At 40.2% G+C, this 27,520-nt stretch overlaps 1 protein-coding gene across 11 annotated transcripts in view; it reads right to left on the reverse strand.

Annotated features, from left to right (window-relative positions):
* Positions 1–27,520, reverse strand: part of NPAS3 (neuronal PAS domain protein 3) — a 625,716-nt gene that overhangs the window by 523,443 nt on the left and 74,753 nt on the right. For 6 of the 11 annotated variants that reach the window (XM_083506522.1, XM_083506519.1, XM_083506525.1 and 3 more), the window contains exon 2: positions 15,212–15,301. The exons of 4 other annotated variants lie outside the window; for them this stretch is intronic. In XM_083506522.1, the coding sequence (XP_083362648.1) occupies positions 15,212–15,301 (90 nt within the window). Of the gene's footprint in view, positions 1–15,195; positions 15,302–27,520 lie in introns of all 11 variants that reach the window. One more of the 11 variants, XM_083506529.1, reaches the window with a different exon arrangement.

The following is a 27,520-nucleotide window of genomic DNA, read 5'->3' on the forward strand; positions in this document are numbered from 1 at the left end:
CCCCTAATGGAGGTGCTCTTGTTCAGCAAGCCAGGTGGCTCTCCTCCAGGACATTGTAAGCAGGAAAGGGTTCAAGCAGGACAATTTGCTCTTCCCCTCCTCTCCCCATTACGCCTTTGAATTCCAGTTGATGGGAACTGCAGGTGAGCACAGTGCTACTCAACACATCAAGTATCTCATTGGCAACTAAGCACACTCATCAACCACTGAGCATGTTCGATCCTCCATCAGGCTTTCTGTGGAAGAGTGCCCCCTTTTGGAGTTTTAAAACCTGTCTCTTTTGTTTTCTCACACACACACACACACACACACACACACACACACACACACACACATTGCCCACTCTGGTAAAATACCAATGTGGTGTGTACAACAGTATCTACAAATACAGTAAAGCATAAGGTAGCATCAGAAGAAGGAAAAAATAATCATATAAATGATTGGCTCATCTTGGGTGGTGATGGCAACAAATAAGCAACTGAATAGGCCTGTCAGTATGAAAAAGGCTATGAGAAAGTTACCAGCAAGGATGTCTGCCAAATCTCTGCTGGAAAAATATTCCACAGCGTTGAGATTGGTGGCACAAAATGCTCAACTCCTAGTTGGCGCCAGGCAGATTTTCGAGAATTGAAGGCAGCACATGAATTTTCTGAATATATAAGTTAACAAAATAATGTATTTCCCCGGTTCTTCTGCAAGCTTTGGGGTTCCCCTAACCAAGCTGATACTTCTCCCTTGTTCTTGTTGGCTCTGTTTCTGTTGGCAAGGTGAGGCTGCTTCGTGGCAAGTTTCAAAACCAGTATTTGGGATTTAAAAAACCAGTTTGGGTACCTTAAAATCCTTAACCCAAGATGCTAAGAATCTAACCTGAGGCCTCATGGCCATGGAATGTGCTCTCTCCCTGGAAAAGCTACACCAAACATGCTGCTGGTCTCACTCATTTACATATCAGGCATACCCTGCCATGGCTACATTATGCATGTAGACATACGCATGCTGTTGATGTTGATATACAATACCTTTCCTTAGCAGATATTTATACATTTTTAACAATCTCTTGGTATGCTAATCCATATTCAAATTGCATGTTGCAGCTCTCCGATTACCCTTCTGGTTCATTATATTTACCTGTAAGTCACTGACAGACATTGTTTGCACTGCCATCTGGAATGCATACTGTGGTCTCCAGAACACAAGCCTCAAGCTAGTGGAAACTAACTACATCATGAAAGTGACAGGCACATTAAAAGCGTATTGAATGCTGTCCTGCCTTACCCATACTGACATACAACTACAAAACAGCTTTTACGTGGGTCCTGTAAGATGCTGCAAGCACCGTCCTTCTTCCTATGGCTCAAGGTTAAGTATTGCTGCAAATAACGGATAATAAAACGGGGCAAGAGAATAACAATAAAGAATAGGGAAGGAGATATTTTGTATTACTCTAAATATAAACATGGACAGTGGGAGGAACAGTAATTTCCTGTTTACACTATTTGGGGAACAAAATAATATTCTGGTCTCGATGTGATCTCTCTGGCATTATGCAATAGGAGCATCCGCAGCGACTCTCAAAATCTATTTTGTAGTTATAATGCAGATATAACGCTTGCCTTAAAAAACAACAACCCACCAATAATAAAGGCCTAGTATTTGCATGCTTGGGATCACCTTCAAGTCGAGTTTACTAGCATGTTATCAATAAACAGTACCTATGCACAGCAGCAATCAACACATTCACGCTGATTTTGGCCAGACTGAAAAGCAACTGGCCCGGCAGGAGAAACGGAAGCTTTCCTGCAGTGTGAATAAGAAAATATCAACAACAGATCTCTCTCTGGTTTAATGCACCCTCTCACTCAGCTACAAGTGATCACCAAAGAAGAAGAAGCGGGGGAGATAACATGAGAAGGGGGAGAACCATGTAGACCACAATGTGTGTTGCTCTTAGGAGCTCCTTTTCCCACTTACTGCTCTGATCACTGTTTCTCTTCAGTTCATCACCATTTATTATTTGTAAAACTGCACAAAATACACTAGGGTTTGGGTAACAACATTTTGCTAACACTATCCTCTAAAGCATTCCAAGGTCACTCTGTTCCATCAGAATGTCACCCCTTGCTTCTATGTCAGGAGGTCTTCAATGTTCTTGATATTGGTGCAATCTAAACATGTCAAGTTCTACATCAGATTCCACATAAATCACTTCAATGCCCGCCTCAGTGAAAAACTCCCAAAAGAAGGTTGGAAACTTTTGTCAGTTTTGTGATTTTCAGTACCCCTGATAAGAGCTCCTCCTTATCACCAAAATAGGTTGGCTGAATCCCAGAGACTTATATCCTGTTAGCATGTGTGAAGTATACTTATGGGAGACAAGGTGAGTGTTAGAGCAGATGTGCTTGCTGTGAATATCACCAAAGCTCTAGACTGATAAACTGTGTTAAGATCCAGAAGCACACATGAGCCTGTTTTCAAGGCATGCACAGAACTCTGGAACGTGTGGAGATCACCATTCATTTAAAATAAAGTGTATAATCTGCACGCTCATTCCTTTTACATGCATGGAGCTGTAACATTTAATAAAACAAGTGGGAAGATCCTTGTAAATGGAATTCAGCTAATGTGTCCCTGGCAAATGCTATAGAATTGTTATATGAATTTAATAAAAAAATATTTTAAATGTTTGAAAATAGGTATCACTCAATATCCAATGATAATCACGAAGGTATTATAATAATTAACCCCTTTGGAATGTGGAGAAAGGGGGGGCGCATTAAACTAATATTTTTCCCCCTAACAAATTTAAATTGTGTTCAAAACCAGCCTGATAAAGAGCCTAGACTTTACAAAAGAGCAAATGCACAGCACAAATGTTGCTTAGGTGTATTGCATGGGATGCTGGTGTCTTATCCTGTTCTTCAAACTAACTCTGAACTATTTCACACACCAAGCACAATCCAATTGATGTTCTTGCTGTTCAACATCCATTCATTTAAAAGAGGCTTGCACAGGCTTCGTATGCGCGGTGCTGGAATGAAGAGCGAAGCAGTGGACTGCACTCTTTTGTCTTTATATACGACAAAGGCATGACTGTGAATCTGAGAACAGCTCAGCTGCCATTCTTTTGTGGATGTTTATCTGATGCTATTCCTGTTCTTGCAGATTTCCACACAGCCATTTGTTACAGATGCAGATGCTTGGTCTACATGCATTATTATCCCCAGGGTGATATGCATCAAAACGGCTTCTGTTGGTTTTCACTGGGTCCACCATGTGACATAATTATCAGCAGTAATCAGTCAGCAGTGCAACATCTTTTAAAGCACGCTGCTGTCCCTGAAAGCAAGGATCCTCCCACAGTTAACCATTAAGATGTTATCTGTACGGTGCAAACCTAAAATCACTGCAGATTCGAGGAGGAGCAGGCTTTGGCTGTAAAACAGAGGTGTTTCCCTCATGAGAAAGGAACGTCTTCAACCAGTCTGAGCTATGATGACTGGATTGTTCACCCTTATCATATGTATAGTGGGTGACATTTGTCGTAAACTGCTATGATTAATCATTTCACTGTATCCAACGCAACACAAGTGCAAGGAGGCTTGTGAAAAGACATTTGTGTCAGGGCAATTCCCCCCTGCAGCCCCTGAGCCTCCTGAAATCTACTAAATCTAAAAGCCATGATTCAAAGCAGGTTCCAGATTCTGGGTTAAGGTGAAATTTCATTCATTTAACTATGGGTTAATGTTGATCCAAAGTACTATGCGGTAAAGGAAATTCACTCCAATCAAGGGAGAGGGTGCTGGCGAACAGCACACATCCTCAAAACTGGCTTCCGATTTGTTGAACCAAAGGCTATCATCACATCAGCAATGGCTGCAGAGGTATTTATTGTCAGTCCATTGTTTTCAATGGGGAAAAAGCTAAGAAGCAAACACCTAAGGATGCAATATTTTGACAACTTGTATATTCATTCAAGTGATTCAATTCTCTCCTGGGGTTACACAATATCAGAAGGCATGGAAGAATCACTTGTTTGAAAGTGTCTGTACTTCACATTCTCCCTGAACAAGGAAAGCTTGTCTGTCATGGAAAACACTATTCACATACAGTGGTACCTCGGGTTAAGTACTTAATTCGTTCCGGAGGTCTGTTCTTAACCTGAAACTGTTCTTAACCTGAAGCACCACTTTAGCTTATGGGGCCTCCTGCTGCTGCCGCGCCGCCAAAGCCTGATTTCTGTTCTTATCCTGAAGCAAAGTTCTTAACCTGAAGCACTATTTCTGGCTTAGCGGAGTGTGTAACCTGAAGCGTATGTAACCTGAAGCGTATGTAACCCAAGGTACCACTGTATAGAGAACTATAAGTTCGGACAGAGAAGTAACAGGTAGGCAAATATTAAATCAGCAAAAATTTAAAAAATGTTTTGCTCCAAATCCCTATGGAAAATTTGGATGGATGCCCTAGGAACAATGTCATAAATGTTGTCATAACATCGCTAATGTTATTTATTCATTGACAAGATTTATTCACCGCCTTTAAGCCCTTGCAAGGGTTCCCTTGGTTGTCTATACTCATGCCTAAAAATTAAACAGCAAATAAACAAAATCTAGGATCATAAAAATGAAACGCCAACCAAACTATTAAAATTGGAGCCACCTAATTAAACAATGGTGGTGGGAAAATCAGCACAGACAAAATTTTGCCTGGCAAAATAAAACAGGATTAACAGTGTGTCTAACAGTACAGTGCAATCCTCTACATGTCTACTCATAAGTAAGTTTCAATGAGTTCAATATCGTTACTTCCAGGTAAGTGGGCAGAGGACTGCAGCTGAAACATTGTGAGACAGGCAGCCAAGCAAGTCTCACTGGGATGTAGGATCCATAGGTTGGTGATGCAACCCAAATTGCCACGGCTGAGTCTTCACCAACCATGCCTCCAAATATTGTGGAATACCAAAACGGGTTGTACATGTAAATGCACAAATAATAACTTACATTCGTTTTTTATTTGATAATATGTCATAATTTTAGCTATCAGATAATGAGAGGGAGTCACACATTGCCCAATGTTGTTCCCTTGCAGAAAACAGTCTATAGAACAGGTTCTAAAAACAAAGAAATATTTACCGTATTTTTCAGTGTATAAGACACCCCCATGTATTAGAAGACCCATATTTTTAAAACCCTAAATTAAGAAATCAGTATTTTAAACACCAGAGATCGCCCAAACGTTTTGAACTACTTTTGGGGGAAATTCGTTCAAACTTGTTGAGCTGAGAGAGGCAGGCAAGCAAGGCAGGGCGAGGAGGTGAGTGATAGCTAGCAATAGGGAGCAGGAGCAGGAGCAGGAACCAGAGCCAAGCAGAGCATGAAGATGGCGGACGCCACAGAAGCGGAACAAGCAGTTGAAGCGCTGAACAATATTTTTCCATGTATAAGACGACCCCCTATTTTGGACTACAAAGAGAGAGAGCAAAAAAACATCGTCTTATACATGGAAAAACATAGTAATTGTTTTACTATCTTTCTAAACTATGACCTTTGTCAAAATTAACACCAGATATGGAAAGATCCTCATTTGTGAATAATAATATTCAATTTCTTTTTATTCAATCATCAATACTTCCCCCAAAAAACTAAAAATGTCATCAGCAAGAGTCAACTAGTTTGTAGTTTAATTACATCGCTCTACAAAGATCCAGAATCTCTTTTTAATAAAAATAAACCTTTATAATGTTGAATTCACGTGAAAGCTTTTTTAAAGGATCATATAAGGAAAAGTCAGTATCTGAGCAGTTTTAGGAGAAATGTTCTTGAAATGAATAGAATGATCTACTTTCTTGAGCTCATCCTGTTCTTAAGGAGGCAAGTATGACCGAAGTCATATTATACCAGTGAGGTGATATACTGGATAAATAAATTTTCTCTCAGGAAATTAGTGAAATAGAAAATAATGGGCCCGTGGGCTTCTCTTTTTATTCCTGCCTCTCTGAGCAGGACACTGGCTTAATGAGAAACTGGAATAATGTCATATGAAATATTGCCACCTCTAACTCCATTTACACTGTAGCCCTTTGTAGTAAGCCCCACTGAACAAAGCGGGACTTACTTATGAGTAAACATTCACAGGACTACATTGTTGGTATTTTAAATTTAACACTGGAATCACTGACCAAGAAAATAAAAACAAGGAGTATAGTACCTCTTCCTTTAAGCTCCACTCCTAATCAAAGGAACGGTTTCCCAGTCCCCTCTTAAATTCTGGGGAAAGGGAGGCAGTTTCTATCAGAGTGAGTATTCAAGACCTACTGACAGTACAGCGTTTTTTAAAAAGCATTTTCACAGCTGGGAGCCATGTCACAGGCATCTTACGATATGATGGCGACTTCGTAATACTCAAGGGCAAAAGCAAGAAGACTTCCCCAAAATAGAATAAAACACACACAAGATAAACTAGATTACTCTCAAAGCATTGCTTTTTCATAGAAACTGTGTATTTCCAGTTAACTACCTATCATTTGTAAATTTTGCAAAGTTTGCACCAAAAGAAATGCCCCTTCAATTGTCACAGGATACATCCTGTTTGCAGCTGCTTATGACATGGTATCCAGCTGCGAACGTGCTTCATTCAACAACATGCTGCCTGTAGGGTTTGATTTCTTTCTCTCCCTGTTTGGCAAAGCTGCCTCCTTTCATTGCAAAGGGGAGCAAAAAGGAAAAAGGAACACAGTGTGGGATTGTTCCCTTTTATTAGAGAAGCATTCTCTCTTTGGGATGGGAAAGAATGTTAAACAGCAAAATTAGAATCTTGCATGCAGATTTACACATGTAAAAGGAGGAATGTTGGCAATGAATTAAAAAACCTAGGTGAACCCTCTGTCCTTGGGTAACTGGAGAACTGCGTGCCCTTTCCATAATATTTAAGGATGTTAGGCATCATTTTGGGGGCCCAATTTTCTAACATAACATCCAGCCTGAATATATACAAAGCTTGCTGTAGCTTCCTTTGGTCCTAATAAAAGTATTATCCTTATACTGTCTTCTTATTGTTCACTTATAGGTCAGCTGGGTGCAATTCAAAGTGCAGTGCTAGTAAGACCCTGGACACCCACCGTCTTAACTTCACAGAGCCATCTATACATATAAATTAGCATTTGCAAATTATATGCAAATTTGTGTCATGGGTGTGTGCCCATAGTCCTTTCCATGCCTGAAACCACCCTTGCTTTGATTTTATTTATTTTCTGGCATTTCCCATTGCAAAATCATGAATTATTTCCCCAAAATCAATTTCTCTTACAAGGTCACACTCGGGGGGGGGGGGGGACTAGCTAGGTGGCTTAACCCCACAGGATAACGCCTGCACTTTTTTGATGAGTGATAGCTTGCTAAAACTTCTTTTAGCTTCTGCCACTGGCAGTGTGCAAAAATTCCATAGGCCTATTTCACACTTCACTGAAACTAAGATGAAGTTGTTTTTTTGTAAATCACATTTAATACTGTAAGGGGGTTGGTAGTTAACTCTTATGCAAAACTAGACTTGGAATTATTTTTATATCTTGAAGCAAGATATAAGGTAACACCAAGCAATCGTTCCAACATTTCTTTCCATCTGGTAGCATCTGTTAATATTTGTTTCTTTTTCTTTTATTTCACTGTCCACACCATGTCTACCTGACAGTGATTGCTGTAATTCTTTCTACTGGTACTAGAAAGTTTTCACTTTCCAGAAGCTTAGTACAGTATAGGGTTCACAAAATTTTGTTTCATAACTGGTGAATGCCCTTCATTTTTCACATATGTTTCCCTTGCAGAAAAAGTCAACATGGGAAACAGTACAAATCATATCTGCTAAGAAATTCAGGAAAACTATGCCTACCACCATCTTTTGGGAGTGACTTTGGGAATAAATTCTGCGTCTACACGTCCGGTCTACATGCCCGTCCATATTTTGTCTGTCAGACTTTTTTTAATGTGTGTGGCCACTCGTTTATTTTTGGGCCACCCACTTGACATGCAAAATAAGATGCTAATTTTCATATGACACTCAACATACATATCTTAAGCAAATCTGTGTCTTTTTAGCTAGTGGGTTGGAAGGCCCAATCCACATAGTGAAATAGGCCCAGAAAATCCTCTTGGCACACCTGGATCCTGTCTCTATATTGAAATAATTTCCACATTCTTTTTGTTCAAAATCTGCTTTGCTAATTAATGTATAGGCCGAACCTGGCTGCAGAAAACCCTTGTCTGTTTTGCAAAATTAGATGACTGATTGGTGCCCTTTAGCTTCTTTTGGTTCCCTATCTTTAACCTCCTTACATTTCTTTCCACCTTATTTGTGTTTATAGCCTGACATGGCAGTATGCTGGGAGCAGACAGAGAACTAGACATTCATTCACTTTGGGGTCTGTAAAGCCAATCAGCAACATTACTATCTCCGACTATCTCTGAAATCAGTGTCCCTGTCTGATTATTATGGTGCTTTGTCCCTCCTACTATCCGTCCCTTCTGCCTGTACACAAGGAACTCTTGAACTGGTAGCTCTTAGAATCAACCATAGAAACACAGAATCATCTAGTCCAACCCCCTGCAATGCAGCAATCCCAGCTTAAAGCATCCATCAGAGATGGCCATCCAACCTTTGCTGGAGTGAACATGTTCTATAGTAGAGAAGTCTCTTGTCTTTCAAAGCACAAGCTCTCTTTGTTTTAAGAGAACAGTCTGGGTCAGAAATTTGCTGTTCTGCTCTGATTGGTCAGCAAATCTCACAGAATTTGAACAAGGAGAAAATACTTACAGGAAATAAGTTTCCATAAACAACCTCAAGCATGACCTACAAATGAACTTAATTGTCCACCTTATGAAAATAGGGTTTCAGTCTGCCAATCCTGTTAAATGTGTACAGGATTGCAGCATAAGGCAACCTCCGCTGAAAACAATTAGACTACTTCTGAGTTGATAGTTAGCTGTTAGCCATTATTAGCTAACTCGGTCCTGCTACATTGCACCCACTATGATTAAGCCATGTTAAGGGAGTCTGGGTCTCCGCAACTAGGAGAGTCACTCCCCAGTATCTCAAGATGCAGGGAATGCAGGGAGGAAAGGAAGCACAAATCCTGTTGTGCAAGAGCCACTCTGTTCATGCATGTAGAATTTAATCAGTGGTCTAGGCCAGGGGTCTGCAACCTTTAAGACAAAAAGAGCCACTTGGACCCGTTTCCGAAGGGGAAAAAAACCTGGGAGCCGCAAAACCATTGCGACATTTAAAACAAATATATCTCCAGAGCCGCGATCTGACAGCGGGCGGGAAGGTGACGTCAGGACTAACGCATGCACCGCCCCCATGCGACGTCACAGCCAGTACAGCGCCTGCCACAGTGGGGAGTGTCGAGGCGCATAATGCGCCTCCTCCCCTCGCTAGTATCCGCCCCGGAGCCGCGGTAAAGGTGTAAAAGAGCCACATGCGGCTCCGGAGCCGCGGGTTGCAGACCCCTGGTCTAGAGCAAGGTTTCCTAAACTTGGGTCTCCAGCTGTTTTGGGACTACAATGCCCATTATCCCTGACCACTGGACCTTCTAGCTAGGAATGATGGGAGTTGGAGTCCAACAACAGCTAGAGACCCAAGTTTAGTGAATCCTGCTCTACAGTATAGCCAAGAAGTGCAGCTTGGGATTATTTTTGCTGTTATTTTGAGTGGTCTAAAGGCGCAGGAAGATAGGCAGTTTAGGGTCTGGTGACGATGGGAGTCTGTCTGCAAATTGTATGTAGATTGCCTTCAGTATTGTTACAGAACAAAGTGGGATAGAAATGTACTAAATAATAAATTAATTGACAATATGTTAACAGCTGCACAATCTGCAAGACCAGAAAAATTTTAAACCCATCCAAACACCTATAGAATGTGCAGGAGTTCAGAAAAATTGTGCTATGCTAATAATAGACAAATGAATACAGCAAATTAGGACTCAACCGGAAGACAGAAATCTCATTGTTTTATAGCAAAATCATGGCCAGTAATAAAAATATTTGGAAATGAAACCTGTGAAATGGGACAAGCCCAAAAAATACAAAACTCAAAAGACATTGCTTTCTGGGTTTTTTATGCTACTAGGTAGGGGGAGGGCAATTCTAACTGTAATTCTAACTTTCCTTTTTTCTTTGGAAGGAATTGTTTTCTGAAAGCTTGATAAAACAATGTTACAAAAAGAGAGGCTGACAGACAGGGGCAGCAAGGTTTCTCTGCAGACATTTGCCCAATGCCATCTCTGTACCTCCCTGTGGTCTGGATCACTGAAATGGATAAAGCAATGTCCTCTGGATGAAGACCTCCCTGTGACATTTTGCAGTTGCCTTACTCCTACAGTCAAGTAAGTTCTAGGAGAGGGGGTAGTGGTAGAGAAAAGGAAGGAAGCCTGGAGGTAGTAGCAGGGTTAAACCCCAAAGCAAAGAAAGCCAAAACCGCCTGTTCTGAATTTGGATCTGGCTCCTTCTGGATCAGCGATTTAATCAAATTGGATGGTCAATTAAGATTTGTTTAACTGGATCTTAGCCTTATTTATTGACAGATGTTATATGCTTCTTAATATAAAAATAAATCCCTATGTAGTTTTCATGCTTAGTTTATGCCACAACCCACCTTAGGTTAGTTATAACAAAGTCTAACTGAAAGCAATGCAACCAGAGTCCATTTCACCAAAATTGTTCCATTAGGTGTAATGTAGCCTAATCCCATTTGTTTTCATGGGAAAGACAAATTTGCTGACCAGCATTGTTTAACTGTGGGTGTTTATATTTTAATATTTGTGTAGCTGATTTTTATTCTTTGTAAACTGCTTAAAAGCCTATTTTGGCACTAAGCTGTATAGCACTGAATGAACAACAACAATTTACAGTGAAATCCTACAGATAACTTTACTGGAAGCAATATCAATAAGTTCAATGGGACATTCTCCTTGTTAAATGTGTACAGGATTGCAGCATAAGGCAACCTCCACTGAAAACAATTAGACTACTTCCGAGTAGATAGTTAGCTGTTAGCCTTTATTAGCTTTAGCTGAATTGTGGTTACTGCATGGGCATTTTACATAATTTAAATTTACTACTTTAATCTAATTTCACACTTGAAAATTCAAATGTCATCACAGAAGATCTCTTCATATCCGATCTAAAGCAATTAAAGTAAAACTCATTTATATAAATATTTTATATACTGATTTTTAATAAATGTTCTGTCAATCAGTGCATTTATCAATTAAAAACACTTCAACAAAAGAGTGCCGACCATCGAATGAGACATTTGCACAAATGAATGACAATTCCAGTTGCAGGGGACAAACAATTCAGAGCTGTATTCCAGGTACATTCCCCAATGCAACATCGCGTTACCCATGATGGTTACTAGACCCTTGGATGTGACAATTCAGTGTCTGGAGGACACTTTTGTCCACCACTGTACAAGAGTCCACAGTTCTTTGAATCCAAACTAGATTTTTATGGACAGTTCACAGTTTGCCATTTTTTCACTTGTTGGCATCCATCTGTCTCAAGTGACAATGGACTGCCTCCAGAGGTGAATCGCTGCATTAGTAGCCCCAAACGCCTCTGGAACACGAGCCAGGGAAGAGCGTATGGAGGCCTGGACGAAGAGACCCCCCTCTCAGCCTTGCTGATATGGTCCAAAGGAAAGCAGAGAAATACTTTGACACCAGCTTGGCTGAAGGACTTGCCAGAAGGAGGTGTACAAGGTACTATCCAAGCGTCTTAAGGACTCCACTCCAGATTTGTGTAGTTTACTCCTTAGCCTTTTCTTCTCCCAAATATATCCTGCAAAGCAGGGGAGGTTTAGGATCAGAGTCTTCCTTCTCTTAGATGGGTTGCCTTCCCAGGTTGCTAAGCCCCATCTGCCCCTTGCTTCCCTCTACAGCACGTGCAAAAAACCACCTTCTTAACCATTCAACCCACTATTGGTTTTATCTGCACAATCTGCTAGAGCCTGTTTAACATGCAGGGGAAGTCCCTAACTCACCAAGGCTTTGGGACCCATCGGCTACTTGTACCTGGTTTAGCCTGTCAGTTGAAGCCATTCCCAGGATGTGGTTGTTGTCACATGATGACAGCTTCTAGGAGCCACAGTTGAGAGCTGAGTACAGGGTAGGGACCAACTATCTCAGAAGGAGCATAATGTGTTCCCCACTACCAAGTGATTAATTAATGCTTAGTAATTAGGGACGTGGGTGGCACTATGGTGTAAACCACTGAGCCTTGGGCTTGCTGATCGGAAGGTCAGCAGTTCGAATCCCCGCGACCGGGTGAGCTCCACTTGTTCACGTCAAAGTGCAAGTAGATAAATAGGTAAATGGCGTTTCCGTGCACTGCTCAGGTTTCGCCAGAAGCGGCTTAGTCATGCTGGCCACATGACCCGGAAATCTGTATGCGGACAAACGTCGGCTCCCTCAGCCAGTAAAGCAAGATGAGCGCCGCAACCCCAGAGTCGTTCGCTGCTGGACTTAACTGTCAGGGGTCCTTTACCTTTTTTTTTTAATTCTAAAGTTCTACACTTAATAGTTCTTTATACAACCCCATATTTAATATAACACTGATACCTAAAGGACATCTTCCTCCTCCCCCCACCACTGGTGATCACCCCAGCCCGCTCCACAGCATCTCCCAATCCTTTGGAGTAGATGTGGCGACTGCAAAGGAGAGGAGGAGAAGGGAAAGTGCTGTTCCATGAGTGGAAGCCTGTTCCACTAGCAAACACAATTGGATGCAAGCCTCCAGAATAAATACTATTTGTATTAGGACACAACCTCACATTGACCACTTTTCTTACGGATCACAACACAGTAGGGATATGTTTATCATGCTGATATGCAATAGTTAAAACCGATGCTTAATGTGAAATTTATGTTGCAATTTAATTAAATGATAGTGTTTTATTTCATTGTATTGGCTGTCAAATGTTGCTGCACACAGCTCTGGAATGAGACTTGCTGAAATGTTTATATAGAAATGTTCCAAATGCATGAGGTGGGGAGTTGTTTAGGGTTTTTTGTTGGGGTGGGGTTGTTGCTGTTAATGTTATTAATTTTTTGTATCTTCATTTTAGCTTATTATGACTTATGTAGAAATTAATTAAGTTTGGTTGTGTACTTTCTGATATTTCATTTATGGTTTATGACTACTTTTGTTATGTTTGTAATTTGATCTTGCTCAGAGGACCTTATTTGACATAACTTTTAAATCTGTTGTCATTTTATGCACCCTGTATTACTGTAAGTGATGTATCCTGAAATGTTGGTAAAGCTTTGGAAACTTCAGGTTGTCCATATTTATAATGAAGTGTTTTAGGATAGGTTTGTATATTAGGGAAATAAACTCCACAATGCAAGTCTATATGGAGAAAACAATTATCAAACAACTAGCCTACATCTGAAATACTGCAAGGAGTAGGAGGCAACCAATAAATGACTAAAGCACAAAACAGAAACCTATTAATACAACAGTCCTATAGCAAAATCTGCCAGGCTGAGCAGGTTAGGATCCAACAGATCTCTGGCTGAGCTGGGAGATTTGTGGCACAGCTTCCTTATCCTCAGCTCAGCCAAAGATATGACAGTGTATATCTGCCATCCCAGTTCAGTCAGGACCCAGCTGGATGAGCCAAGTCTGGCGGATCTTAAGATGACACCGAAAGAAGGGTGCTGTTGAAGCATGGTGTGGGTGGGACTAGAGAGAGGGGTATTAGGATGGATCTTATGCCTCTTGTGACATAAGTAAAACTAGCAAAAGGGTGGCGTAACTCAAACACTATTTTAAAGGCTTATTTTCCCTTCTCTAGGCTTAGGCTGACTCAGCCAACCATAACCCTTCTGCTGAGCCGAGTCTGAATCGGATGCAACTTTATACCAGCTTCATCTACTCCAGCTTGCTTTACGCCAGCTTCCTGTTTGTAGGATTGCTCCTAAATTATGCAAATCTTGTGTTAATTTGTCTGCCGCCAGTAACAGTGGTGCAGTGCTGATTTAGCAGCGTTAATTCATCAGGCTTATCCCGTTACACTGTACATCTTATCTTTGGCACTTATTTCTTAGTACATCAAGTTTCATAATATGAAGGCAGAAGGTTGTTTTGCAATCAAACAATGATCATCAAAATCAGATATGGATACATAAATCTGTATTTATCCAAATAGATAAGGACATGCGGACACGCACGTACACACATGCAAACTAACTTAACTATTAGTTGTTTACCAGCTGTATACATGCTTGTAGTCATATCCAGGAAATGTAGTACTCAATGAGACGCTATTGCAATGGGAACTGAACAAGACATGGGATGGAGTTTTGCATGCATTTCCCCACCACTAGGTACATTTTCTGCATGCATTAGCCTGCTCTTGCATCTGATACAGATGACACATGTATAGACCTATTTCTGAGCATAAACTGCAGCAACTGGACTATTGTTAAATTTATTCATGAAATAAAGGAATATTCATCCACGGTGAAAAAGTTAAAAGAAAAAGAAAAACTTGTCTTACTATAAGATATATTTAAACCCAAACTCTATTACATTTTCTTGCTTAGGCCAATATCTGCCTATAATGACTTTCTGCAATACACTTGTAACATTGTCTAGTCACTAACAAATTCAGATACTGTTAGGCAAGGGACAAAGCCAAATGACTGAAAAAGGAAAAGGACTCAACTTCAAATTAACTGTCCTGTAAGGTACATACTAATTAGCTTCAAAGCTATGAAATCCTAGCTAGCATGTTAAGTCTGCTACATGACAGTATAATTTGCCTTCTTAAAGGATTATGCAAATTACAACTCATCATTCCATTACACGACTGAAAAAAGTGACAGCTAATTTATACATAACACACCTTTCAAATCCCTAAGATGTGAAGCACCTGTGCAATATACTTTGCCTAGGTTTTTCTGGGTTTAAGTACTTGTTTACTGCAATATACAGAAGCATACCTAAGAGATTTAATAAAGTCCTAGAGGTTTATTTATTTCCCTTTTAACTTCAAGAGCACAATTCCCAAGTATGAAAACAACATATATCTGCCCCCAATTTCAAAGGTATTTCATTCAAACAGAAGTGTAAGTGTTCAATACATGTTTAACTTCTGAACAGAGGGACAGCACTGACGCCACGAGCCAGGAGAAAGACTCACACAGATTTCAACATACTTCTGGTAGGTAGATTCACAGTAGATTCCGTCATATCTGTAGATTTTCCTACATTCTGATTGGTTGGGCAGAGGATGCTGGACAGTTATTCTGTAGAGGTATCAAAAACAGATATACATGACTAGAGATTCTCTACAGTCAACTGTAATGCAGGACAATTAGTATTTTGAAAGGTACTATTATTATATGTTACATCTATCTCATCTTGTTACAGCAACTACATTATAGCTATATATATATATATATCTACATATATGCTTTCGTAGATTTTCACGGGTACAGGAATGCAGGTTTTGGTGTCTTCGGGTGTCTTCCCGTGTAAGAGTTGGGGTGTCTAGGCGACGTTTCGACGAGGTCTCACTCGTCATCTTCAGGCTGGTGCTTTCGGCTTCTTGTTACTGGAACAGAGCAGGATCTCAGTGTTTGAGTTCCTATAAATACTGTTGATATACCACACCCCCTCAACAGTATTTATAGGAACTCAAACACTGAGATCCTGCTCTGTTCCAGTAACAAGAAGCCGAAAGCACCAGCCTGAAGATGACGAGTGAGACCTCGTCGAAACGTCGCCTAGACACCCCAACTCTTACACGGGAAGACACCCGAAGACACCAAAACCTGCATCTACATATATATATCTACATTATAGGACAAGTTCCACTTCTGGAATGTAGCTCTGAAAGTAAACTAAAATATAATTCTGTATAAGAGAAAATTTCTCTTCTCCTCAAAATAGAGACAAAATGGGACACACATAAAAAAACCCTATTTGGAGTAATTAAACTTTAATGCTCCCCCCCCCCAAATAAAGAACATCACACTTAACTAGCAAAAACTGTCTACATCTGTTAAGGATTCCAATCTGTACCCATGGATGTTCAGAATTATTGAAAACTTTTAAAACTGGGGCTTACCACCTAATTTTATAATCTAGAATTAAGCATTACATTCAATGCTGTTTTTATGTTAAGGAATACAACAAATTGCATGTAATATTCATTTTAGATTTTAACCTTTTTTGGAATAAAATTCCTTTTTGTGATATTGCATAAAACCTATGTAATTAACCTGCAATCTGAGTAATTCCCTTTCATTCCTAATGGGCTACTCTTAATATGCCCATCAGAGGAGAAATCAGCTCAGAAGATTGTCTGTTACCAAAATATTTATTCATATAAAATTACCTGTTAGCTAATGTTTCCAGCCTTAACCTTTATAAAGCACTGTACCTAGATAGCTCAACAAAACTGCTTTTTATATGTATTTATTTTAATAGTAAAATGTGTGACCTGGGTTTCCTAACAACTGTCACATGATTTACTCTAGATGATGGAACTATTATGGAAATGGGAACTATTCTGAATTCAATTTCTATGTATTTTCCTAAAGTTATAACAATGGTCTTATTTCTTTCCCTCTTTTATCCATCTTTCTTTATAAAACTACAATAATAAAATAAACTGCCACCTACAAAAGCAATAGTCTACAGTGATTCATCCACATGAAATTCTTGTGAAACTGCTTGGGAATGATAAGGCATAGCACTAAAATTAACAAAGAAACTGCACTACTCTAATTTGTCAAAAAGTGTTTATTCTCAACATGCTATGGATCATGCAAGCATACTGCAGAATTTAATCAATGAAGAAATCACACCTGGAACCTTCTAAACTTAGTTTTTAAATAGTACCTGCTTTGTATGCCTCTACAATGTCTTATTTGAAGACATTATTTAAGTACACCAAGCGAATCCATTAGCATGGAATCCATAGCACTAAACACTTTTGCTATAATCCCATACCTACCTACCTTGGCGTGAGCTCAACCGAAAGCAATGAGATTTACATCAGAGTAAACATGTACAGGACTTCTGTGTTTGATATTTAATATACACATAAACTATAGCCCTGTATTATAAATTATGAACCAACGCCTGATAATTAGGGGAAGGGTCATAGCTTGATAGTAAAGAACACACTTTGCATGTAGAAGGTCTCAGATTTAATCCCCAGCATCTCTAGAAAGGGTTGGGGAAGATCCCTGCCTGAAACCCTGGATCACTGCTACCTGTCAGTGTAGACAATGCTGAGCTAGTTGGACCAGCGTCTGACTTGGTATAAGGCAGATTCCTATGATTCAATCATAATATACAGATTTTTAGCTGGTTGACTGACCCAACCTAAAGAATGCTCACTAACGGTTCGTCATCCTGGAAAAAATGATAGCTGGGGTGCTGCAGGATTCTGTCCCACGTCTGTTGTTGTTCAACATCTTTATAAACAGCTTGGACGAAGGAATTGAGGGGATGTTCGTCAAATTTGCAGATGACACCAAGCTGGGATTCAAGATGACCTTAACAGATTGGATAACTGGGCCAAAACTAACAAAATGAATTTCAATAGGAACTAATGTAAGCTTCTACACTTAGGCAAGAAGAACCAGCTGCCCCAGTATAAGATGGGGGACACCTGGCTTGCCAATAGTACATGTGAAAAGGACCTAGGGGACTTTGTGGACCACAAGTTAAACATGAGTCAACAGGTGTTATGCAGCAGCAAAAAATGGCTAATGCTGCATCAACAGATATCCTGATCGAGGGAAGTAATAGTACTGCTCTATTCTGTCTTGGTCTGACCACACCTGGTGTCCAGCTCTGGGCACCACTATTTAAGAAGGGTACTGACAAGCTGGAAAGTGTGCAGAGGAGGGCAACCAAGATGATCAAGGGTCTGCAAACCTAACCTTATGAGGAACGGTTGTGGGAGTTGGGTATGTTTAGCCTGGGAAAAAGGAGACAGAGAGGCCATATGATAGCAAACTTCAGATATCTAAAGGGCTGTCACATGGAGGATGGAGAAGCCTGTTTTCTCTTGTTCTGGAGGACTTGAACCAATGGATTCAAGTTACAAGAAAGGAGATTCTAACTAAACATCAAGAAGAAACAAACAAGATGAATTTTAACAGGGAGAAATGTAAAGTATTGCACTTGGGCAAAAAAAATGAGAGGCACAAATACAAGATGGGTGACACCTGGCTTGAGAGCAGTACATGTGAAAAGGATCTAGGAGTCTTGGTTGACCACAAACTTGACATGAGCCAACAGTGTGACGCGGCAGCTAAAAAAGCCAATGCAATTCTGGGCCTCATCAATAGGAGTATAGCATCTAAATCAAGGGAAGTAATAGTGCCACTGTATTTTGCTCTGGTCAGACCTCACCTGGAGTACTGTGTCCAGTTCTGGGCACCACAATTCAAGAAGGACACTGACAAACTGGAACGTGTCCAGAGGAGGGCAACCAAAATGGTCAAAGGCCTGGAAACGATGCCTTATGAGGAACGGCTAAGGGAGCTGGGCATGTTTAGCCTGGAGAAGAGGAGGTTAAGGGGTGATATGATAGCCATGTTCAAATATATAAAAGGATGTCACATAGAGGAGGGAGAAAGGTTGTTTTCTGCTGCTCTAGAGAAGCGGACACGGAGCAATGGAGCCAAACTACAAGAAAGAAGATTCCACCTAAACATTAGGAAGAACTTCCTGACAGTAAGAGCTGTTCAACAGTGGAATTTGCTGCCAAGGAGTGTGGTGGAGTCTCCTCCTTTGGAGGTCTTTAAGCAGAGGCTTGACAACCATATGTCAGGAGTGCTCTGATGGTGTTTCCTGCTTGGCAGGGGGTTGGACTCGATGACCCTTGTGGTCTCTTCCAACTCTATGATTCTATGATTCTCTGATTCTATGATTCTCTGATTCTAAGAACTTTCTGACAGTAAGAGCTGTTCAGCAGTGTAACAGACTCCCTCAGAAGGTGGTTTGCTCTCCTTCAATTAAGGTTTTCAAGCAGAGGCATGAATGCTATAGTTGAGATTCCTGCATTGCAGGGGGTTGGACTAGATGACCTTCAGTGTCCCTTCCAACTCCATAATTCTACGATTCTAGAAGTTACAAAAAAGGAGATTCCAACTAAACATCGGGAAGAACTTTCTGTGCTCAACAGTGGAACAGACTCCCATGAAAGGTGGTGGCCTCTCGTTTCTTGGAGGTTTTTAAGCAGAGGTTGGGTGGTATGATCTAGCTGAGATTCCTGCATTGCAAGAGGTTGTATTAGCTGGCCATTGGGATCTCTTCCAACTCTACAATTCTAGGTGCCAGAAATTAAGAATTATCTAGTAGATGGATTTCAATCAATCCTGTAAATTACAGTGAATCCAGTCAGATAGCAGGTAATCAGCAAGGGGGTTGCTGGTTAGGAATAACAAGCTTTCCCATGTAAGCTCTTTCTTTGGAACCATCTTGCAGACACCCTACCCAAATTAATTTTGATCACTCGTTCTTCAACACGTTATGTTGACATGGAGGGTTGATCTCATATGTTCCATATAAAAACTGATTTTGCCCAAGATCAAACTGTATATTGGCTATTTACTCTGGGTACTGTATATCCCTGTTCCATTTTATGCTTTAAAATTGATTTCTTGTATATATTTTCTCTGAATTGAAAATTAAAGAACTGAATAGCATTCGAGCCTAATCAATTCGCACTGGTTAACTGAAATCACTTTCCACTCGGTTTTGAAATGTTTGTAGAATGAAAATCCTAATTCTCACATAACATTTTTGGCACAACCCCACTGTTGCTTCACTTGTGACAGCAAGAGGTTAATGTTTTTAAAATGTACTATGGAAGAATACAGCTGCAGTCCCTCCCTACAAAATGCTAGCAGCATAACTCAACACCCTGTTAGAATCAAACGAACAAAACCCCACTTAATATTTGTATCTCCCTTGCTATAAGTGTTATATTTTCAATAAAAAATAAAAAATCCTGCCCATTCTATGACCTGCTTCTCTTTTAAAAAAATTATATGCTTTTACTGAAAAGTTTCAGAAGAAGCTTTCAAATACAGCTAGATTTCTCCTCCCACTTTGACATGTCACTTCAACTCAAGATGGACCCATCATATAACTCAAGGTGGAACTTTAAGTGAATTTACATACATGTGAAACATGTAAAGCTATGACTAATTTTAACTCACAGGGCAGAATTTAAATAATTAGTTACAAGAAGTCAAACTAAAGGAAGAAAGGAGGAAAGAGATGGTTAGAGGCAGAGTAGTAAATTGTTCCATTTTTGCAGGTAATCTAAATGCAAACTAGAAGCAACTTATCATGAGAATGGATTTTCCACCATCTGGTCAAATAACAGGGGATTTGTCTAGTGGCAAGCAAAGAATGGAATGATGTGAGAAAGATTAGCGGGCAAGTCCTACAGTTGGCTAAAATGTATTTTGTGCAAACAAGAACAGATGACGCCTTAACAATTACACCTGTCAAAAACTCCAGAAAGCAATCCATCTCTGAACAGCCCAGTTGAAAACAGGCTAGTTCATAACAAAATGAATTTTTTTAAACAATTGCCAGCCATAACAGTTTGATGCATGACAAGCTTAGGAAGTCATGTTCCACGTTCAAGTGAAACCTTAACTAACTGGACCCTGGGTTTTTGTGATAAGTAAGATATTAAACTGGGGAAAATCCTTTTCTGCAGTAATGCAAATAACAGGCAGCCTCTCTGAGGCAAACGAATTCAGAGTTAAACCATAGCTTTTACCTATGCTACCATGCACAGGTATTTTAACATTCTCAGAATGAGAGAAATGGTTTGGGGGCATGTTTCCATGTCTGTGAATATATGTAAAATTCAGCACTGGGTCCCCCCCCCCTTCAGGATATTAGGTCTTACCAGCAACTAGAGAACTCCCTAGAATTTTTCGTGAGTAATAAAATGCAGTATAATTATGTAGGGTTAATGTTTTACCTGGCCTTCAAGAGCTAACCTACTGAATTTCTGCAGAAGAGACATTACCTTTTAGAAGAATATGTGGAATTAGATGAATAAATTATATTTTCCTTTATGTAATCTGTTTTTGTTTTGTTTTGTTTTGTTTTGTTTTGTTTTGTTTTGTTATACAACTGACCAGTTCTACTAACTTATGGGTAAGATCAGGATTTGGAGCCAGAACAGAGTGAAAATGCTGCACATATTCTGAAGGTTGCAGTTGACTGAGCATCCCAAACCAATTTCCTGTCTTTGTCTGGAACAATGGTCTTCATACTGTCCTCCCCAAGCAAAGGGAAAAGTCAGTTTTAAAGCTAAATTAATATTATCAAGAGGGGGTGGTGCATCCTGTTTTGCCATTTGAGGTGAAACAGGAAGTGTCACCCACCCTACTGCAGAAGTAAGATCTCACTATTAATCAGTGCTGGTGTCAATTCTCCAGCAACAGGGCACCTGAGACGGTTGCTCCACCCCTACCTTGTGGTTGGGCCAGGTCTTAATATCAGCTGTAAGCAATGCTTTGAATCTGCACTCCCTTTCAGTGCCAAAATAATAGCCTCCAGTCTTTTGTCCGTGTTAGCTGTGAGAGAAGACAACAGAGGAGCTCGCTCCAAATGCAAAGGGCCCTGTTCAGCACTTCAGGGAAACGTACTGTGCCACCCTCTTTTAGGGGGTAAGGGGTAAGGATGTGACTAGGAAGTGGGAAGCAGTTATTCCCAGCACATTTTTATGTCTGCAGGACCCTGATTCTCCTTCTTCCCCTATACCTGAACGAGCGTCTCCACCCCCATCGTTCAACCCAAACACTGAGGTCCAGTGCTGAGGGCCTTCTGGCAGTTCCCTCACTGCGAGAACCAAAGCTACAGGGAACCAGGCAGAGGGCTTTTTCGGTAGTGGCGCCCGCCCTGTGGAACGCCCTCCCATCAGATGTCAAAGCAATAAACAACTACCTGACATTCAGAAGACATCTTAAGGCAGCCCTGTTCAGGGAAGTTTTTAATGTGTGACATTTTAATGTATTTTTCATCTTTGTTGGAAGCTGCCCAGAGTGGCTGGGGAAACCCAGCCAGGTGGGCGGGGTACAAATCATCATCATCATCATTATTTGTGGACCTGGGTTGTTTCCACCTAAGCATTTCACTTCATTGATATATCTATTGTATTCCAGAATGTATTGGCTCGCCTAAGAGTGCTCAGTTTTGCATCAGGAACCAAACTAAAAATTAAAAAATAGGGCTTTTAGAGATCTATGACCAAGTGGGAGTAATATGGTGTAGCTCATAAAGACTTAGAATTCTGAAATCTTGAGATATTGATCAGAATTCAAATTACTAGTCCCACTAGGAACCCTGTGCAAGGACCTCCGCAAGCACAACGGGGCTTTCCCCCTTTCCCAAGCTCCCCTAAAATTGGCTCAGGGAGAATTTAGGAGAGCCCCCAAAACAGCATGTAAGTGGCAGATGGGGGGATGTCATTCTGTCTGGCAAGCTGAATAGCTTGTGCTGATGGAATTATTTGCATAGATGTTTTAACTTCTTTACACACACAAAAAAATACAGCTCACTATTTCAGTTCACAATTAGAGGACTATGAAACAGGGTACATAGGGAACGTGTCTGTGGCACAGTAGCATGGAAAACATAACCATGCAAAACGTATTTCCAGAATTCAGGACTCTTGTCAGTTTGTTGTAACTTTTAACCTTTTAAGCATTTATGTCGTATGTATCACTCAAACAGGGGCAATCACTTGCTCCTATGGGGGGGATGTTATCACCAGTTGGAAATCTGATGGCCATCACTATTGTGCTTGCCTTTTCCAGCAATGGATAAGCACCAAACTCAATGGCTAAAAATCTTTTATCATCCACTTGGCATTTGTTCCCATTGATCTTGAAGCATTGTTGCCATGCCTGCAGACCATGGCAGTGACAGACAGAGATTTGCACGAATGACTCTTTTCTTCCCCTTCTGAAAGGAGACAGGGGGGTAGCTTTGAGATACTTGCTTGTGTGCCCTGCTTGCTTTCTCTTTCAGAAAAGCTGCAAGGTTGCAGTCAGGTAAATTTTGTGTTCATTAGGAGAGATATGTAGCAAATGACACTCAGTATGCATTTCCATCCATTTGTCTCACATAGAGAAGCCATCCGGGTTTCCTCTGCCTACAGAAATGCATAACTAGCTTGGCAATATTTATATAATTTTAAGTAACAAATTGAACTAAAAATACAGTCTTTACTGGTGGATCATGTGAAAGGCCCATCTAGCAGAGCATCTTGTTTTCCAGTTGCCAACTGAAAGCCCACAAGGAGGGCATGACGGCAACTGCGTTCTTTTGCTTATGTTCCCAGCAACTGGTATGCTGAGGCATGCTGCCACTGATCCCAGGACTAACAGCTATGGATAGCTCTATATTCTGCCAATTTGTCTAAACACCTTTTAAAGCCATCTAAAAGAAAGGATTTTTTCCCCCCTGCTAAAATTAAGAAAGGACGGCTCTTTCTGCTCTCCATTTTTCACCTTTGAAAAAGATTTGCAGACTTTTCTATTCTCCATCTGCTTCCAGAGGATCCATCCGAACAGGACTTTTTCAGCTAGACATTTCTGAAAAGCTAATAATTAAAAAAACCACAACCTGTTCATACCATTAGTGATTCTTCATGAATCCTTGCTTACTTCTAAAAACAAAGGCACCTCTAAACGTAAAGGAAAACCAAAAGACTGAAAGACTTTGCTGTCATCTAAAAATCTATTTTATAAACATACACCTCAAAATACTATTGGGATAATTCAGTTTTTAAAACTGTGTTGTTTTGTTTTATCATATTGTATTGTTAGCTTGCTATTTTTGCCCAGGAGCCACCCAGGGAACCTTTTTTTTATAGGGCACCCTATAAAGAACAGAATAGAAAGAAAGATGGATAGGCAAGGAGGTAGATCTTTGTTCTGATCATGCAAGGTCCTATTATTATCATCACTATTAGTATACCCACTTCTGTCATCAATACTCAAGGCAAATGATAATCCAGTAAAAAACAAATATCTGCAACAATAATGGTCTTGGTAACTGAAACAATATTTCAGACATGTGAATTATAACAATTTGTGAACATTCAAAGGGAGGTTATACTTATTTATTTATTTATTTATTTATTCATACATAAATACAAACATACATACAAGGAGTAAATGAAAGCCATAAAGGCACAACAATAGCAGAGCAAACAATAAACAATTGAACCATTTAAGCAATTATCAATTAAATGAAACACTCAAGTGATAAGCCAGCTAAATAGGCAGAACAAAAATAAGGCATATATAGATATATAGCTGCAGCTGTCATTGCCTTTAGAACTATTAGGGACAAATGTTTAAATCAGCTTGCTGACTTTGCATTTTCTGGGTTTGAATTTTTGCTTTATAGCTTGATTTAGAATTTGAGGAAGACCATAGACCTCTTATAAGACTGTAAAAGGATTTTAGGTAGTCATCCTTTGCTTGCTATTCCAAAGTTCTAAAAGCACTGCCCATTCTTGTTCAAAGCTATTTATTTTTTCTCTTGCCAGACCTATAAAATCTAGGTGATTTTCCTCGAAGTTGCCAGTTTGCTACAGTTTAATGTACTATTCCCTCAAGTGGGTACATTTTTTGTCATTCCCTCTCAGTATTTTGCATTCAAGATTCTTGCTGCTAGATTCATATTAAATAATAATTTATCTCTGTCTTTACATAGGTTTAATAAAAAAAATTGGTCTAGTTGAACAGTGTTTACCAAATTGTTTCTTTTATTAGATACAATTTCCTGGCAGTTTTTCTTTCTTGAGGATGAATGAATCATGGAAATCATGAAATCAGTACTAATACAAGGTAGATCTTGGCCAGGAAAGTCCTGTGATTGTTTTCCCATAATCGAATGCTCTGAAGCATCAACGGACAAAACCTCAATATAAACAATTAACAATGTGGAAAAGATTCTGAAATGTATTAGTAACTTAAGAAATGGAACAAATTGCCTCTTGAAGTTGTAGAATCTCTTCAGAAGGGATACCAGGAAAGAGGATGTAAGTGTATAACTGATTCTCCAGTACAAATTTAGGCTACTTTAGTGCAATGGCTTGAACAAGGCAACTCTTCAATTCTATGACTGCCTGAAAATGAATAGTCATGAGCTCAAAATCCTCTGGATAGCTTAAGATATACTATTTATAACCATGGCCTCCTGGAAAGGGAAGAATAACATTCCTTTCCACACTTGGGGAAGAAATGAAAACCTAAAGAGGTTGTTTATTATTTTCACATCTGTGAATAAATGTGACTAGGCAAAACTAAAAGATACAATTTATGGCAAAACTGCAAGCCGCAATTTGAATTCTTTGACATTTTCCTGGACTACACACCACATTTTAGCTATCTATTGGGAAAATACTGTAACAATGCTGGCATCTCCAGCTAACAATGTTTTTTGTGACACCAAATAGGGATTCATGGGGTTTCCTTGAGGTACAGATTTGGGATATAAGCATACCCCAGTGTTCGGCTAATAACGGAACCTGAGCATAGGCTCAGGTTTTATCCTGACAAGTCCGCTTAGTCCTCATGCAATGCATACATTTAGAGCATCCATTATTGAGGAATTCCTCAGGAGGTGCGGAGAAAACACTTCAGTTCCCAGAAATCAGTCAGCTGAGGCACAGAGCATGCTATCTACCTTATCACAGATAGGAATCATAGAACATAAGATGAATTCTCAGCTTTTGACAGCTTTGCTTCTCTTCCCCTGCAATTTCATCAAGTGGGGGAAAGGAATGGGGAGGGAACCACCAGCAGCAGAGGGTTGGCAAAAGCATAACAGCTTAACCTTGTTTTTTTCTGAACTTCACATAAATGGTGGAATTCAACACAGCGTGGTTATGCGTATGAGGAAGGAGGTCCCTAGTGTTTGAAACTCCCATTGTTCTAGGCGCATTTTGCAACAGGGAATTTCATTAGCACAAGCAGTTTCTGAATTCTGGGCCTAACATTTCAGATTGAAACTGCACAGTGGCAGGAAATGAAGACCTTTTCCTGCCTGCCCACTTCCAGCTGCTCTCTTAAGACTGGAGAAGAGACCCTCTTAAGAATATGGGGGGGGGGCATGGGAAGGACTAGACTAGGCTTCCTCAACCTCAGCCCTCCAGCTATTTTGAGACTACAATTCCCATCATCCCTGACCACTGGTCTTGATAGCTAGGGATCATGGGAGTTGTAGGCCAAAAACATCTGGAGGCCTGACCTGAGGTTGAGGAAGCCTGGACTAGATCATGTGAAAAATGAACATAATGTTTTAGCAGCAGTTCATTCATTTTCAGCTTTGTTTGGGTTTTTTTAAAAAAGTGTGCCTAGACATTCATATCACAGTGTCTAACACTGGGTCCACTTATGTAATGGAACTTTCCAACATCTCCTCCCACTGCATGGCCCCTACAGAGCCTATTTGGGGGCACATGGGGGTGTGCGCAACTGTGCAAGTGGACCTTGTCCTGCACACACAACAATTTAGTTGAATTCCACCCAAACCCTTCAGTAATCGGGGTGGGGAGATAAGCTTCCACTGATAGTTATTCAAAGAGTTCATAAAAACAAGTTAATTACAAATCAAGATAAGGAGCTTCACCCATTACTGAAGGTAAGGGAGCTGGGCTGTGACAATTTGCCTTCATTGCCACCATCTATTACTCTGCTGCACATGTGCACGATCTTCATATGATATGGAACCGTGCACATTCAGTGCTCCTAAGCATGTACAACAGCCTTCACTTTCCAAACATTTCCCCAGATGTGCAGATGCTGAGGTTGAAAGTATGGCAACCATGAAAGGAAAAGCAGTGTAAATTCTGAAACAAATGGTGCACTCGCATATATTTTTTGGAGGAATTATGGACAGATTTATGGTTTGCCAAATAGTGTTGAACTGGTGGATAACTATTTTGCAATACTGAAATACAGTGTTATTTTATATTCAAATAAAAATATAAAAAAATAATATATTATGCCACATGTTGGGATAGAAGGTCACTTCTGCTTGCACCACAACAGCTGAAGGGCAGCAACCACCCATTAAAGTCACCAACTAATTACTACCTGTTGTCTACTACTGCTACTACCGCATTCACAAAGGTTCTTCAGTCCTGAGTACTGCAAAGTATCGTGTATGGAAGTCATGGGGGGGGGGAGATTCAGCATGTACAGAGCATGTTAGTGCAGGGTACATCTGCATGTTTACTTGAATCTTAGTAATTGCAACAGATGAATGTATTCAACATAAACCTATGGAATGTAAAGGTACCTGTCTTTCCTTTACCTTAATCCAGGGGTGGGTAATCTTTCAGGAGTGAAGAACCACATGGGTGGTCAACCTTTTTTCTCTCCTTTCTCCTCCATACATCTATTAATTTCCTCTTTGTCTGTCTCACACACATACATTATCCATTCTCTCTC

Source organism: Podarcis liolepis, assembly GCF_965112155.1.
Source record: "Podarcis liolepis genome assembly, chromosome: 1".
Lineage (NCBI taxonomy): Eukaryota > Metazoa > Chordata > Lepidosauria > Squamata > Lacertidae > Podarcis > Podarcis liolepis.